Raw genomic sequence first — 17277 nt, forward strand, 5'->3', positions numbered from 1 at the left:
AGAGGTCCATCTGAGATCTGACCTGCTTTGGAGGACGAAGCTCAGGGTCAGGGAGCCCCTGATTACAGCACCCGGTTCTTAACCTAGCCCATGGGATCCAAACCACACTGCCACATGATGTGGACTGGCACCTGCCCCTCAGCAGAACCAGAGGCTCGGCAGAAAGATGACGAGAACCAGCGTCCACTGGCTGAAAGGTTCTTAATCAAGGGCAGAGATTAGAGGACTTCTTCATGTAGTAAACATGTAAGTTTACTCCTCAGGATCAAACTACCAAAGGTATAAACTGCCAGGTCCCTGCAGGGGTGTCACTCCTGCCACCTTATCTGGCACCCCTCCCCGCCAGCACACAAAAGACAGACAGGAACAAGGAGGTTTGATACACTTTCACTTACCACTGTCGGGAGTCCAAATTTTTTAGCTCTCTCAATAATTTTGAATTTTTCTTCAACAGATGGAAGTTCTTCCTATATAGAAAAAGGGTTAAGAGAAAAGTCATGTAATCACAGATCAATTTTGCCCTTCCCAATCAATGCACAAACCTACCGATTCATTCACCCATCCATCCATCCACCCCTCCACAGCCACTCCATTCACCAAAGATTTGCAGCCGAAGCCTAGAGAAGGAACTTCATTCTGAAGATGTTCAAAGGCGTCACAATTGTACTTGCCTCCCGTGACTGTCTGGGGACGCTGGCTGGCTGTGGTCACTGAGTGTGTGACTGACGTGTGTGCACATCCTGCTATTACCACTGTCTCCTCTGTCATGAGACTCTTTTCTCACCTCTGCAGCTCAAACCCACCCCATCTGCAGTCTCCTCCACTGCCCCTCACCTCCCGATGCACCGGCTGTCCTTCCTGAGGTCCTGAGTCACACTGTCTTTTATCAGAGCCATAACAAGTCTTCCTCCCTCACCAGAGCTAGGGAGAAACTGTGGCTTACTCGTCTCTGTAGTCCACTGGCATCTTTCATGAAGGCAGAAGCAACAATGGGCAGAGCAGTAATTAAAACACACACACAAAGTAAATGCTTGATACCCCTTAAAATACACAACAGATGTTTGGAATTCAATCTGTGCATCAGTAGAGCACAATTAGTTTTGTTTTTAGTTTTAATTTAGGGTCTTCCCTGGTAGCTCAGCTGGTAAGGAATGTGCCTGCAACGCAGGAGACCCTGGTTCAATTCCTGGGCTGCAAATATCTGCTGGAGAAAGGATAGGCTACCCACTGCGGTATTCTGGCCTGGAGAATTCCATGGACTGTATAGTTCATGGGGTTGCAAAGCGTCAGACACGACTGAGTGACTTTCACTTTTAGCAGCAGAAAATAAGCTACGTGTGTGTGCTAAGTTGCTTCAGTCATACCTGACTCTTTGTAACCCAATGGCCTGTAACCCACTAGGCTCCTCTGTCCATGGGATTCTCCAGGCGAGAATACTGGAATGGGTAGGCATGCCCTCCTCCAGCTATTAACGCTGAAACAGAGAAAAATCTCCATTTTCTGCTCTCTTTTTCCCAAACCCCAAACTGAGAAGAACAGTTGCACACACACAAAACAAGACAATTGACGGTCTAGAGAGGGTTGTTACCTTCTGTCCCAAGAATTCATTCCCAAGTCATCAAGCAGCAGCCTACAGAAGTAGAAGGCTCCCCGGGGCTCCACCGGGGACGGCGGCTCCTGGCTGGCGACCCTCATGGCCACGTCCGAGTTGCACCTCTGGACATATTCATCTTCTTGTGCGCTCTGGCGCAGCAGGACCTTGGTGATCTCCTTCTCCTGGTCCCAGTTCATGCCACAAGGGGGTGGGGAAGGCTCATTCAGACAGAGCTGGGATGGCAAAAGGCATTCAGGACTCGTGTGGCCAAGGTTTTCAAGTAATTTGTCGAGGACATCCTCTCCCTCCTCAGTCTGAGAAGGAGCCCTCTGAGGTCCAGGGGTTGGGGGTTGACAGCCCGAGATGAGGAACGAGGGGCTTCTGCCCTTGGGGGCTAAGTGGCCTTCCAGGGGTCCATAGAGCACCTTCCCGTCCCACGAGTACTTCCCTGAGATGTCCCTCACGATCACTCTCACATCCGAGGGGGTGCCTGCTGGCGACCCACTGGCAGGACCGGTCGCAGGCGTCTGCAGGTAGGAGATGAGGGTGCTGTCGTTGAACACAAACAGCTGCAGGCTGGGGCTCCGGAACACGTCTGGGGAGAGCTCGGCGGCATCGGCGTGCGCATTGTCGTGGTGCTCGCCCACCAGGCTGTGCAGCACGGCGGGGCCTCCGCAGAGCGGGAAGTGGCCCAGGTGGTTGACCAGGTGTGCCATCACCATGCGCGCGGTCAGCGGGATCAGCCCCAGGCTCCTTCTCCTCCTCTCTGCTGACAGTGAGATGGGGACACGGGGACACATTGGAGAAGGAAGGTGAGAAGCAGCCACCACCAGACCGCAACCCATCCCCAGCAAGAATGAAGCTATTTTTTTTTTTAAGTCTGGGGATTTTTTTTTTTTTCCACCTGTTTTTCTTCTTTGGACATTCATTCTATTTGAATTTACAAGCACAATTTAAATAGATGGCTAAAAGAACCAATTTATAGGAAGGTCTCATTCTGAAAGGGACATTTAAAAATGTTCGGGTACAGCTATAAACCAGAGACAGATCCTTTAGCACTGACGGCTCTAAGAGCTCAGGGAGGTAGACATCTGCCCTTGGAGAGCAGGGCAGCTTGGAGGGCTGGGGACCAGGGCTGGGGAGGTGGCCTCGCTCCCTTTGTTGGGTAAAGGGAGACACCGATAAGGGGATGAATCAAGCCTGGGATGGCTTACATATATTTGAAGCAATTTGCTTTAGGATTATTGTGACTATGTTTTGTTGTTAGGGCATTTTAAATATTTAACAGAATCTGATATATTAATAATTCATGGAATTACTTAGAAAGCTTTCACTGAATTTGTAGTTGATTAAATGCCCAGGAGCAACTAATTTATAAAATGTTTAAGACTTCAGAGGTATAGAAGGACTTTGACAATAGCAATCAAGGGGGCTGTGTGAAATGCTTGAGATATGATGGGGAAGCAGGAAAAATCCACACGTAAGGGCTGAAACAATTACTGAAGCCTCAAAGCAGTTACAGAAATCTTAATCCACCACGTTTCCAAAAGAACTGTGCGTCAACCTAAGAACAGGTCAAAATGAAAACTTTTAATTAAAAAAAAATCTACTAGATACTTAAATAAACTAAGTTTTCTAATTTGGGCTTAAAGGCTTAATACATACTTAAGAAATACTTGGTTTTTAAATTCACGACATGAAAAACCAAATATTAAAAGTTATCACTAAGTATAAATATGCTTCTGTGTGCTAAATATCCTCCCCCTTAGACATTAGAAATCTAATTGACTTATTTATAAAACATCAATTTTATGATGCAAAAATTCTAGAAACAATCAAATCCTAGCATCTAGGAAATTGTGCATGATGACTGAAATCGTCCTAACTTCTTTAGAACTTCTTAATATTTTAGAGGGGGTGGGTGGACAAGAAATTATCTGTATCCGACAATGCAAAATAAAATTTCATTTAAAACCCCAGGTTTCTTAGAAGCAGAGGAGGTCATCTGCATGTGTCCCTGAGATGAAATGTTTCTTCCGGACCCTCTGACGTGTGGATGATTTCCATACAGCTGAGAAATTTAAAACACCTCGACTCATTCCCTCAGAATCATAGTGATGAATGCCTCTGCTTTTGTGTACATACTAACTTTTTCAAAAGTTACAGATGCTTTTTATTCATGCTTATCATCCCATATGAATACACACCCCATCAGAAATGTTAATGCCTCTACAGCAGAGCTGCAGCCAGCTGGGGGCTCAGGAGTCCATAATGTAAGACACTGCATGACGATGACACGGAGGCACAGGCTTCGACACTAACAAGAAAAGTCCGACTGGAAGCAGGCCCACAGCAGAAAACAACTGGAAAAGCAACCCTCTCTACTTTTACTTACGTAGGTCGTACTTATAATCTGAGATAAATACGGATCTGTATTTTAATGAACATGCTTGAATTCTGCAAGGGGAAATTAACCTGGAGTCACATTACTCATCATAAACAATGACGCACCCCAAATATCTTTGGTACCAAAAAGTAAGGAAAGAGAATATTTGTGGAATAAGAACTGTTTCTTCCTGGCAGACTTCGCCTGCATCCACTGCCCAGGGCTGCCCTGAAAAATCAAGACAAAATCTAGACCCCATTAATGAAGAAACAAGCTTGTGACTTCTGCAGGCTATGCAAAATCATATTCCATATATTTATTTCATTTTTTTAAACTTAGAGAGGAAATATAAAAGCAGTAATTTTAGATTGTCCTTTAACTTTCTTTTTTTTTTTTTTTAAGCTCCTCCCGTCTCTTCTTTTTAAGCAATTCGGTATTAAAGATGAAAAGAGTGAGCAGGTATTGTAGCACGGATGGCTGCTCTTGGAGCTGAGCCAACGGCCACTTCGGCTGTAAGGTGGCTGGATCTCTCACTTGTAACTCTGTTTGAAAGTAGTCATGACATCAAATGGTCTATGAAAGAATCATTTTAAAATGATAGACAAAAATATAACATTGCTTATCAGAAACATTTTCTAACTGGAAACAGTTTGGTTATAAATGATGAATTAATGACATGAATGGTTCTTCATTCATTTCCCTCACTCTGCCCTCACTCTTTTCTCTTGGAGGATGTTTTTTCCTTCCAGGTTCGTTCTCAGCCCTAGGTTTTTAACTTGCAAGTCCATAAAATTATCATGGACGATCTAATGCTCTACATCCACATTTTTTTTTTAACTTTTACTTTTTGAGACAACTGAAGATACACCTTTACTTGTAAGAAATAACACGGAGAAATTTCAAACATCCTTCACCTGAATGGTAAACATCTTGAGTGGCAACAGGACAAGATCAGCATGGTCACCAAGACCGTGCATCACTGTTCAGAGTTTACTAGTTTCACAGGCACTCTATGTGTGTGTGTGTGTGTGTGTGTGTGTGCGCGTGATTCTATGCAATGTTATCACACATACAGATGACACTCCCCCACATTCTGACTATATTCCAAAGCGTAGAGATGGGCTCCTGTCATTTTGGGGAGAAGCGTGGTGGAGGAGGACATACACAGCCTACGTTTTGACCTCACCCACATCTATGACAGGCCCTCTGCTGGGAGTAGAACCATCCTGCCTCCATCTGTCTTGGTGACTCCCAGCTGGTCCCTCTCTACCAGCTCCTCACAAAAGCTGCCCTTCCTCCCAAGTCTGACTTAGGCACTTCTCCATGGGAAACTTGTACAGGGCTCCCAGGCCACACACAATGAATCCTTCTGCCTGATTCCTATCTCTCCATGTGATGAAAAACTCCTTGGGGACAGAAAGTGGACTGTGTGTAGGGATTTGTGCCTCCCTCAGGTCCTTGAGCATATAAAACTCAACTCCGACGGGAGAAGAAAGGGGAGGACAGAGAAAGAGGAAACGAGGAAGGAAGGACTTGATATCAAGAGCACTGCAGAAACCCAGATTGCAACCACTAGCTTCTTAGAAAATAGCACAGTGAGTACTCACAAATGGCTACCATTTTCCCTTCTGCTGCCCACAGCAATGAATAGCCTGAAGAGCCTTACCCTCTTCAACAGTGAGCAGGTTGCCCAGTTCTGCTGATGAATGAAATTGTACCGGCTCAGAATTCTTCACGTTCGCCAGCGGCAGGAAGGGGTCGTAATCCGAGGACGACAGGTCCGCCAGGGTCAAGGTGTAGCGGCTCTGCTGGCTGTACGTGCTTGAGCCACAGATGCAGCAGTGCAGAACCTGTGTGCACAGAAGGGAGCGTGTGCTGGGAATGCCACCCACCGCCTGCCCCCTGACGGGCTGGCAAACGACAGCAGCCCCTGGGAGGCAGGATTCCTGCTTGATAATTCCTGAGAACATCAGATCCTTTCCGTCCTAAAACACCTTCTTGCTATGAACACGCTTATCTCGCTCCTGTTGTAACGATGGCAAAAGGAAAGCAAAAGTAAGCAAGCGGGCTTTTTGGCACTCTATGTGGTCGCACACGCCTGGTGCTGCTCCCGTCCATGGAGGCACGAGAGAGGTGACGACGAGGCACGCGATGGGCCACGGGTGCCCCACCACCCACAGTGGCAATCAGAATGAAAGCCATCAGCAGAAACCGCTGACCTAGTGCATAACCGTTCATGGATCTGAATTTGTGTAACTCATGACACTAGGACTTGGAAGGCCCAATCTGATACGCTTTTTAAAACGTATAAATGATGAAGTAAATCTAACACAAATTCTAAAAGTATCCTTACTTTCTCAAGATGAGTTTCCTGAAAGCTCACTGGTTGTTTACAAACTGCCATTGACTGACGCTGTGCCCACAACCGTCTTGAGGATGTCAATGTGTATAGGTGAGCTAATCGCTATACTCAAGTTTCCTTTCAGATCATAAATGTAAAAAACTGAGTTTTAAGAAAATGAAGGTGATACTTTTAAAAACTAAGGAAAGATTGCTTTTAGATGACGAGCTCTGAGGTCAGGCTGGATGTGTCTCGATTCAGTTCCTTCCAATTGTGTTGCCTCCTGGGGACTGGAGGAGGCTGGCGGTAACTGCAACTTTCGTCCATGGCTACAAAGGATCAAGAACAGCAGGGGAGGCCCACCCGAATATGCCCTCTTCCTAGCGAAAGAGCAGTACAGGAAAATGAGGGTAGCTCCCTTGTTAATAGAAAAAATTTGAGCTTCTGTCATCGAAAGCGCTAATTTCTATTAGTCAGATGCCATAAATGTATGAAATACAAATGATTAATAACACCACAACATGATACCAGTGCCCACCTAGCAGAGACAAGTGTCAGCCAGGGGGTGGGGCAGCCGCAGTTCTCAGCACAGTCACCCTGGAAAATTACTGCGTGTTCACTCCTAATGCACAACACACGCGTTCCAGCAACTCCATCACTAGGTGTACATCCAACAGAACGGCATACATATGAGAACCAGAAGGACACGCTGGGCGATTCTGTACAGTATAAAGTCCAACAGCCAAAAACAAGTGTCTGCTGTGACAAGACAGTGGTCACCCCCGGGTCTGTGTGGGGGCTACACGCACGGGGGCTCCTGGAATGCCAGGATGCTCCGTTTCTAGAGTTGGGAGCCCATTTCACCAGTGTGCCCACTTGGTGAAACTCCAAAATTCACTTAGGATTGATGGATGCAGTTTTTTGGATGCATAGGATACTTTAGCAGAAAAAGTTTCCTTTAAAAAAAAAAATAAAGGATTATCCAGTAAATGTATGTATCACGTTAACTATAAAGTGATTTTTATGTTGGTGAAGCAATTTTGAGAGAGATCTTTTAAGAAAAGGAATGCTAAACATGAATTTAAATGACTGCAGCTACTTTAGTGCCTTAAGCCAAGCCTCGTCTAGGTTTATAAGTCATAGTGATGACAGAAATATCTGCTTCATCTGAACATAGTTACTAAAATCTTTGACCATTCAAGAAACCATTTAAAAGTACAAAATACTTTTTTAGCAGAATTTCAACCATGGTTAAGTGGCTTTTTCGGTTTTAACTGAATGCATTTTAAAATAAGGCAACAAAGCAATCTGTTAATGACTTAAGAAATCTTCTTCATTTTTTGATGTGGGCCTTTTTTAAAAAAAGTCTTTACTGAATTTGTTAAATTGCTGTTTTATGGGTTTGTTTGTTTCTTTGGCCCCTAAGGCAGGAGGCATCTTAGCTGCCCAGAACAGGGATTGAACCTGCACCCTCTGCATTGAGAGGCAAAGTCTTAACCACTGGACTGCCAGGGAAATGCCTAGAAATTTTTTAAAAATTATTTTTAAGTTTAATTACTACAAAAATAAGCAAAGGAATTGTCCCTACCTCACAGTAATTATTCAATGGTTTGTGTGTGTGCATGCTAAGTCATTTCAGTCGTGTCCAGCTCTTTGTGATTCCATGGACTGTGGCCCACCAGGCTCCTCTGTCCATGGGATTCTCCAGACAAAGAATACTGGAGTGGGTTGCCATATCCTCCTCCAGGGGATCTTCTTGACCCAGGGATTGCACCTGTATCTCTTAGGTCCCCTGCACTAGCAGGCGAGTTCTTTACCATTAGCGCCACCTGCGGAGCCCTATTCAATGGACACACAAGTAATAGATGGATGGATATAATAGACAGATGGATAGATAAGGTTTCCATAGGGAGAGCTGTAAGGCCTGTTTGGAAGGAGAGTACTAAGGGTCCAGAGTAAACACCACACCTAGTCAGTGGTAGGGGGTGAAATTCCAATGCCTTAGGTGTTATAAAAATGATGATGCTGATTAATTTGATGTAATATACTGTATTGCCTTAGTTTATTTCTGAAGATCTTTGAAAGCAAAGAGAAGACTGGTATCCTTGTACTTTTTCTTCCCCTGATAAAGAGATTTTGGCCAACTAAGGCTGTAGATATTCCTACAATAAAGATTCTTTTCAAAACGAAGCAGGTATGGACCAAGTTCCATAAACACTGGGGGAGCCTGAGCAAACTGCAGTTGTTTAACGCTGACAATCAGGTAAAATGCCTGCATTGTGCCTGGGATAATCACTGCCTGTCTGCCAAGACGTTTCAGTCGTGTCTGACTCTTTGCGACCCTATGGACTATAGCTCGCCAGGCTCCTCTGTCCATGTGATTCTCCAGGCAAGAATACTGGAGTGAGTAGCCATGCCCTCCTCCAGGGGATCTTCCCAAACCAGGGATCGAATCCAGGTCTCCCGCACTGCAGGAGGATTCTTTACTGTCTGAGCCACCAGGGAAGCCCAGGTAATTACAGCCTTTCTGTAATTATAATTATTCTGTGAACATTCCTGTAGTCATTCATTTCTTTTAAAATGTTGAACCCCCATAAATCCTTGTCCAAAGGGCACAAATAAGTACAGGAATGCCTAAGAAGAGCCGACTCATTAGAAAAGACCCTGATGCTGGGAAAGATTGAAGGCAGGAGGAGAAGGGGACAACAGAGGAAGAGATGGTAGGATGGCATCACCAACTTGATGGACATGAGTTTGAGCAAACTTCAGGAGCTGGTGAAGGACAGGGAAGCCTGGCATGCTGCAGTCCATGGGGTCGCAAAGAGTCAGACACGACTGAGCAACTGAACAACAGTAACCTGTTTGGAGGACTGTCTGAGGCTCCAGTCCAGACCCTGTAGCCCAAGGCCCAGGGTGGCGGGGGGACTCACCCTGTAGATGTAATCCAGTAAGGGGGCCCGGGCCGGGGCCTGTTCGTCCAGGGCCGCGGTGGACACGGGGTGGAGGAGGGTGCCCGCCGGCAGCGCCATGCACCAGTCCAGGAGGCAGAGCAACAAGGACACGAGGAACTGGAGGAGGAAGCAAACCAGAGCCTCACCCTGCAGCCTTGCAGATTCCACCACTGTGTGTCGTTACAGGAAACAGAACCTCCCAGCACCACGGCCGTTCTTCAGGAACGCAGGGGTGAAGGAGGCTTTCACAGAGAGAGGCCAGGGCCGGTCCGAACAGGGGAGGTTATAAAGCCCTGCGTGTGACAGCATCTGCCACCTGAGCCATGTCTTTAAAAAAACAAATTCTGGGGAGAACCTAGCAGACGGGCCACTTACCTTCTTGTCTGTCTCCACTGAGGAGTACTCTGCACTTGGTAACAGAAAAGCAATTGTGGCCACGAGGATCTGCAGAGAAGACAAATTCCCAATCAGACAGACCATGGTACGGCCCTGGGAGCCGCCAGGTAAGAGGTCCGGGATGGCCTTGCCACCACACCCAGCCAGGGGGCCAGCTCCTGGAGGAAGGTGACACAGGTCAAGAGTCACCTCAGTGACCTGCATGACCTGAAGACCGGAGAGGGTGATGGCTGCAATTGTCTCCCCTCTGCTGGCGGGGAGATCAGGGCCCAGAGGAAGGAGTGGTTCTGTCTGTGGTCACACCATTTCCAGCATCAGCCTCCACCCTTCTCGTGATGAAAGCAATAAATACTTCCAAAGGTAATTATAAACATCCGCCCATTTACTTTTCTTATGACACACCCCAGGTTTCCACCGACCTGCGGTGCTGGGGTAAGTGAGTGAAAGTCGCTCAGTTGTGTCCAACTTTTTGTGATCCCATGGACTGTATAGTCTATGGGATTCTCCAGGCCAGAATACTGGAGTGGGTAGCCCTTCCCTTCTCCAGGGGATCTTCCCAACCCAGGGATCGAACCTAGGTCTTTCGCCTTGCAGGCAGATTCTTTATCAGCTGAGCCACGGTAGTAGCACCTATTTCATTTTCAAAGGCATCCCCATTTAGATGATAAATTACACGGTTGTTCTAAAGCCCAACTTTACATACGGCAGCATCTCACATTCCTAAAATCCAAAGCTCTGTTTCACTCTGGGTCCCCTGAGGTCGAAGATCACCTGTGATTTCTGATGTATCTGAGAGAACAAAGTGACCTCATGGGTGACATTTGTTCAGGGTTAAGAAAAAGTAAATCACCTTACTTCCTCTCTCTCCACTGGGTGTGTATGGAACAAGGGCTTGTTTAAAGAAGGGATGAGCCTTAGCACCCAGCTCGTGCAGGGTGAGGGTACCTACTTCCTGCAAGAGAGCACCCTCTCATGCCACTGACCTCCAGGGTCTCATTGTTGAAGGCAATCTTCCTGTTCCTTCTGCCCCGTCCTCCACCAGCGACCCACTCCCCCCATCCCACCCCAAGGGTACGACAGTGGTAAGCTCATTACAGCTGGGCAATCATGCTGGTGGCAGAACGCACAGCCCAGGCCTTCGCTCTGGGAAAGCCCCCCTCCCCCAGCCCCCACACACAGGGCATCACGACCAGCTGCCTACTCCTTGTTGGCACCATCCAAATTACTCTGGATGAATGAAGCCCAGTCGACAAAAGGTCCCTTTGTTGTGGTCGTGTCTGCCTTTCAAACTCCCCAAGTGTGAGCCTGCCCTGGAACACTGGTGGCTTCTTACTCGGTGCCTGAAATCGCAGCTGAGAAGGGCCAGCGTAATTTACTCTGAAAATGGGTGACTCACATGGCAGTTTAACAGTCGGTGCTCCAACAATTATTGGAGTATCTAGAATTCATTAAATATCAAATGTAATAAAAAGAGGAAACGCTGATGTTTGAGCATTATGGCGGAAGAAAAGACTTACTTCTGCAATTTTCCGAGGCAAGGAGGTTTCAAACATCTGAAGCTTTTCCCAGTAGGAGACTAGCAGCTGGAGCACGTCACAGGCTACCTGGGCCACAATTTTGTTAGGAAACTAGAAAAGGAAACAAAACCCCACACTAAATAACCTCACTTCACATGTGCGGCATTCCTAAAGAAGGACACGATGAGGATTTCTTTTCAGTTCCCTCTGGGGACCCATGTCCTTGTTCTGCATTAAATATCTGAAAAGTGTATCTTATCACCAGTTTGTACATGGTCACCACCCTGTTAACTGCCTTCTGTCTACATGAGTTGTGTTAATCTACGTAACACTCTGCAGAAACGTTTAATCATTTGGAAATTAAAACCATAAATTCAACTGTCTTATCCAGATCACACAAATGATAGTTTTGACGACCGGAGGAAATTGAAATGTAGTACGTTATTGAGTAGCCCCAGTGTGCTGAACCTCTTACAAGAATTTTTCTCATTTTCACCTTGATAACTCTTCATTAACAACTCCGTAAGGTGGATGTTATCTTCATTTTACACTTGGAGAAACAAGGATTGATCAAAAGACTTTCTGTCCTATGAAATTAAGCTTAACCTGCACAGATAGCATTCTAAGAAATGTGAAAAATGTGGAAGTAGGAGGACGTAATCCAAAGTTATGGCAAATTCAATTATTGAGTCTGTTTTCTGTGTCTGGCAGGTGTTCACAGTTCTCTAGATATCTCAGTCTCTTAGGAGATGGCAGAGTGAAGGGGCAATTCCCGCAGGGCCCATGGACTGGGGGGTGCGTGGGAGGTACGAGGACCCCTATTGATCCTTCCCTGGTCAGACCCTGGGCTGCAAGGTAGCCACACCCCATGAGCCAGGGCAGAAAGGTTCATCACTAAATCTGTGTCCTGTCCAGGGAGACCTTTGGATTTGCCTCTCAGCTACTTCCAAGCCAGGAGTGCCTGGCTGCACAAAGCAGACATCAGCTGACCAGAGGGCCACAGAAATAACCAGAGAAGTCAAGCACCTCAGTGACAAAGCACAGGATGAGAAGGGAAAGGTGACCGGTTCAGCTTCTGCACAACAAGTACTGACTGCCCTCTCCTGATAGGCACAAGAAAACTTGGTTGAGAGCACCTGGCCCCAAGGGGCTCCATGGCCTCGTCTGGCCACCCACGCCTCCCGCCACCTGACCCTCACGGCCTCTGTCCACTCCTCAATACTCTGGCTTATTTCTGCCCCAGGGCCTTTGCACCTGCTCCTTGCTCTGTCCAGGACACTGGGCCCCCAGGTCTGCATTCGGCAGGTGCTGCCATGTCTTGCAGGTCACAGCCAGAGATGTCATCTCTCCATGAGGCCACCAAGCCCACCCCTTCCAGCTCTTCTGTTTCCTCTTCCTCCCCCGCAGAAACTTCTATACGGCCTTAAGGGCTAAGAGCCAATCCTTTCTGTGTGTTTGCTAGTTCTGTGTGTCTATCTTCCTGCATCTTGTTCTCCATCATATTCCTAATGCGCCACACAGCCCAATGAGGGGTCTGAGGGCGCAATGGAACGTGGGGAGAGCAGGCCCCGGGGCGGCCCTGTTGCCTTCCACTGGGCAAGTCACACGGTAGAAACAATGCAGGCGTAGCTCTGTCATCTCAGCCAGAGACAGACAAGGTGACGAAGGTGAAGTGAGGGACACAGCAGACAAGACAAGCTACGAGCATGGAGAGGTGTGAGAGACGGGGGGCGGACAGCAGAGAGAAGCCGCTGAGGGGTGCTCTGCTGACCTGAGCAGGGACAAGTGGGACAGTTTCCTTCCAGGCGGCAGGCCCAGGATGCCAGGCACTAAGGTTACGGGGGCCTTCAAGGGGGATGGTGTTGCCAGTAGGCGGAGGGCGGCGGGACATGGGGATGAAATGCATCCCTGACCCTCTCATCAGCACGTGATCACGGGTGCCCAGCCCTGGGCCAGTTTCCCCGAAGCTCAGGCAGCAGATGGCCAGAAGGCAGCCACCTGGGGGAAGCAGCCATTGGCAGCCCCACCCAGGACCCTCACAGAATGTTCCACATGGCTTTCAGAGAAAGAATTTTTGCACCAAAACCCTCTGTAACATAGGGGGGAAATAGGGATGGTGCTAATTCAACCTACAACAGGTTGACTATCTGAGGCACTCGATGTCAAATACACACGATGAACTGGCAGTACCTTCAAAGTGACACCAATCACGTTGATGGCCTCTTGCAGCTGAGGGTGGCTAGTGCCCTGTGCCAGCTCCTCACAGATCCAGATCCCGAGGGAGCAGATGGCAATGCACCTTTTGGAAAAGACGAAAAAGGAAGAAAACTCTTGTGAAGAGATGCATTTTCTTGGTATTTGTCAATGACAAGATATTTTAAACCTTGTTTACAAAGACACAAAAGTTGTAGCTACATTAACAAAAGGTCTTCTTGAGAAAAAAAGATAAGGTATCCTCAACAGACTGGTTTTCTGGTTAGTAATTAAATATTGAATGAAATACACAGTGTATTTTCTGTGGATTGTCACAACACATGTACCACTTATTTTTGCTGAAACTAATTTTTGTATCACATTTTACTGTTTCAGAATATTTTTGAGGAAGAATCAAAAACATGAATCTTAGAAAACTGTTGGAAATCGAGTTTATAATTACTTTCCATATAATAAAATACACAACACCTACCACAAACAGGAGACAAATCCTGTATTTCATCGTAAAGAATACCTGAACACAACTTTCAAAGTTAAGTTTCACTGTTACTTCTCTTAAACAATGTGTTAAGACACTATATTCTTTAAGCTGCATAGTCCTTTAAAAATTACCTTTCTCAATTATAAACAAGACTGGGCAATAATTCTCTTTGGAATTGATACAGGCCACTCTCTTGGGTGCCCAGGAGGCCGACAACTCTTTTGGGGCTTCCCTGGTGGCTCAGAGGTTAAAGCATCTGCCTGCAATGCGGGAGACCTGGGTTCGATCCCTGGGTCGGGAAGATGTCCTGGAGAAGGAAATGGCAACCCACTCCAGTATTCTTGCCTGGAGAATCCCATGGGCGGAGGAGCCTGGTGGGCTACAGTCATGGGGTCACAGAGTTGGACATGACTTCACTTTCACTTTCACTATCTTTTACAATGATCAAAAAGTCATATTTCTCTTAATGTTTCCTGAAGGCACATATATGAAATTTAAATGCTTGAGCCAACACCTGCCCCCCCACCAACCTGCTCACTTTCTGAACAAAAAGGGGCTCCAAACCTCTACTTGGAACCAGAAGCTTGCTGGAATGCGTGTATGCTGCTCTCTGCAGTAAGAGGCCATACCCAGTGCCAACCAAATCTGACACAGTCCCTGGCCCTGCGTACTGAGTGCTCTTGTGTGCTCAAAATAATTCAGCAATTAAAATCCATCTATTTTGAGGTTTTAAAACCACTGCACTTCACTAGCTTCTCACCTCTTCTGATCAGAATGACTAAGTGCTTCAGAACAAATGAATTAAAATACCCCTTGACAAACATGTCACCTTCTGCCGCTGGGTAAAAGCTGTGCTTTTCCATTGGTTACAAGGTGTGTGCTGGGCCTTTCTTGTTTCTCAGGTGCCAGCATTAGACAGGAGCTCCATGCTTTCCTGATGATCTAGAACTGTCTACATCTCTTTCTCCTCCTGCCTAATTCCTACACCTATTCTCAGTCTGGAAACTGTACTTTGCATCTCACTTTGCAGCCTTCCCCAGGTATTCTACATTCTACCCCAAGCCTCTTTATCTTCCCTTGGCCTAACTCAGACTCTGATTGTTCAACTCCCTACAATCTATACAACTTGGAATTATGCCCCACATCATATTTTTACCCTTTTAAGAGCTGTTTTTCCTTTGCATGCATGTGTGTACATATGTATGTGTGTGTGTATTCTTTTTTTTAATGACCCATTAACCTACTTGTTAAATGTAATTTGCTAAGAGCAGAGATCTCTCATTTCTAGGAACACCTGCATTTCTCTGTAACTATTAGCCTTGCACCATGGAGAACACAGTGACCTGTAAAATGGTTTTATAACCTAAGCAACACTCACCTGCCTTGAGTTCTAAGCCACACTCATTTTTAACAGCTCTTTCTGATCTTTTCTTGCTTTGAGATCCATCATTTAGCATCCCCATTTAGCATCTTCCTATTCTTTTACACGCGTAGTGACTCCGCATGTTCTCTGTATCCTGAGGATGTCCTTTGTGATTGTGAAGATTTGTCTACCGAGACTTTTTTTAAGCTAACGGCAGTATCATCTTACTCACAATCTGTATTCCAATACACTCTCTTAATACTGTTTGCTATCATGCCATCTCATCCCACTCCGATTTATATAATGAAACTCCTTACTATTTTTCTTAACTTTTCTGAATTACTATCACCCACAATTACAACTATATTTTCTCTTAATTCTCCTCCATTTATTTGAAATCTTGCTCATATTTTTAGTCTGCTTCCTTCTCTACACTTATATGGCTCTAATTTCACTGCCTAACTCCTTTTACACACAACTAAGAAAGACTGGAGATGGCAAGAGTGAATATCAACATTTTAGAAATCAGTGAACTAAAATGGACTAGAATGGGTGAATTTAACTCAGATGACCTTTATATCTACTACTGTGCGGCAAGAATCCTTTAGAAGAAATGGAGTAGCCATAATAGTCAACAAAACGGTCCAAAATGCAGTACTTGGATGCAGTGTCAAAAACGACAGAATGATCTCTGTTCGTTTCCAAGGCAAACCATTCAACATCACAGTAATCCAAGCCTATGCCCCAACCAGTAATGCCAAAGAAGCTGAAGTTGAATAGTTCTATGAAGACCTACAAGATCTTCTAGAACTAACACAGCAAAAAGATGTCCTTTTCATTATAGTGGACTACAATGCAAAAGTAGTAAGTCAAGAAACACCTGGAGTAACAGGCAAATTTGGCCTTGGAGTGCAAAATGAAGCAGGGCAAAGGCTAACAGAGTTTTGCCAAGAGAACGCACTGGTCATAGCAAACACCCTTTTCCAACAACACAAGAGAAGACTCTACACATGGACATCACCAGATGGCCAACACCAAAATCAGATTGATTATATTCTTTGCAGCCAAAGATGGAGAAGCTCTATACAGTCAGCAAAAACAAGACTGGGAGTCGACTGTGGCTCAGATCATAAACTCCTTATTGCCAAATTCAGACTTAAATTGAAGAAAGTAGAGAAAACCATTAGACCATTCAGGTTTGACCTAAATCAAATCCCTTATGATTATACAGTGGAAGTGAGAAATAGATTCAAGGGATTAGATCTGATAGACAGAGTGTCTGAAAAACTATGGACAGAGGTTCATGACATTGTACAGGAGGCAGTGATCAAGACCATCCCCAAGAAAAACAAATGCAAAAAGGCAAAATGGTTGTCTGAGAAGGCCTTACAAATAGCTGAGAAAAGAAGAGAAGCAAAAGGCAAAGGAGAAAAGGAAAGATATACCCATTTGAATGCAGAGTTCCTGAGAATAGCAAGGAGATATAAGAAAGCCTTCTTTAGTGATCAATAGAAAGAAATAGAGGAAAACAACAGAATGGGAAAGACTAGAGAGCTCTTCAAGAAAATTAGAGATACCAGGGAAACATTTCTTGCAAAGATGAGCACAATAAAGCACAGAAATGATATGGACCTAAAGAAGCAGAAGATATTAAGAAGAGGAGGCAAGAATACACAGAAGAACTATACAAAAAAGATCTTCATAACCCAGATAACCATGATGGTGTGATCAGTCACCTAGAGCCAGACATCCTGGAATGTGAAGCCAAGTGGGCCTTAGGAAGCATTACTACGAACAAAGCTAGTGGAGGTGAAGGAATTCCAGTTGAGCTATTTCAAATCCTAAAAGCTGATGCTGTGAAAGTGCCGCACTCAATATGTCAGCAAATTTGAAAAAACTCAGCAGTGGCCACAGGACTGGAAAAGGTCAGTTTTCATTTCAATCCCAAAGAAAAGCAATGCCAAAGAATGTTTAAACTACCACATAATTGCACTCATCTCACATGCTAGAAAGCAATGTTCAAAATTCTCCAAG

The 17277-nt window shown here is 45.6% G+C and overlaps 1 protein-coding gene across 1 annotated transcript in view; it reads right to left on the reverse strand.

The window, feature by feature from the left end:
* RALGAPA2 (Ral GTPase activating protein catalytic subunit alpha 2) overlaps positions 1-17277 on the reverse strand; it is a 261082-nt gene that overhangs the window by 84266 nt on the left and 159539 nt on the right. The window contains 7 exon segments of the mRNA XM_055544102.1: positions 396-467; positions 1589-2360; positions 5647-5830; positions 9252-9389; positions 9648-9716; positions 11186-11296; positions 13376-13484. Coding sequence (XP_055400077.1) covers positions 396-467; positions 1589-2360; positions 5647-5830; positions 9252-9389; positions 9648-9716; positions 11186-11296; positions 13376-13484 — 1455 coding nt within the window.

Source organism: Bubalus kerabau, chromosome 13, assembly GCF_029407905.1.
Source record: "Bubalus kerabau isolate K-KA32 ecotype Philippines breed swamp buffalo chromosome 13, PCC_UOA_SB_1v2, whole genome shotgun sequence".
NCBI classification, from domain to species: Eukaryota; Metazoa; Chordata; class Mammalia; order Artiodactyla; family Bovidae; genus Bubalus; species Bubalus kerabau.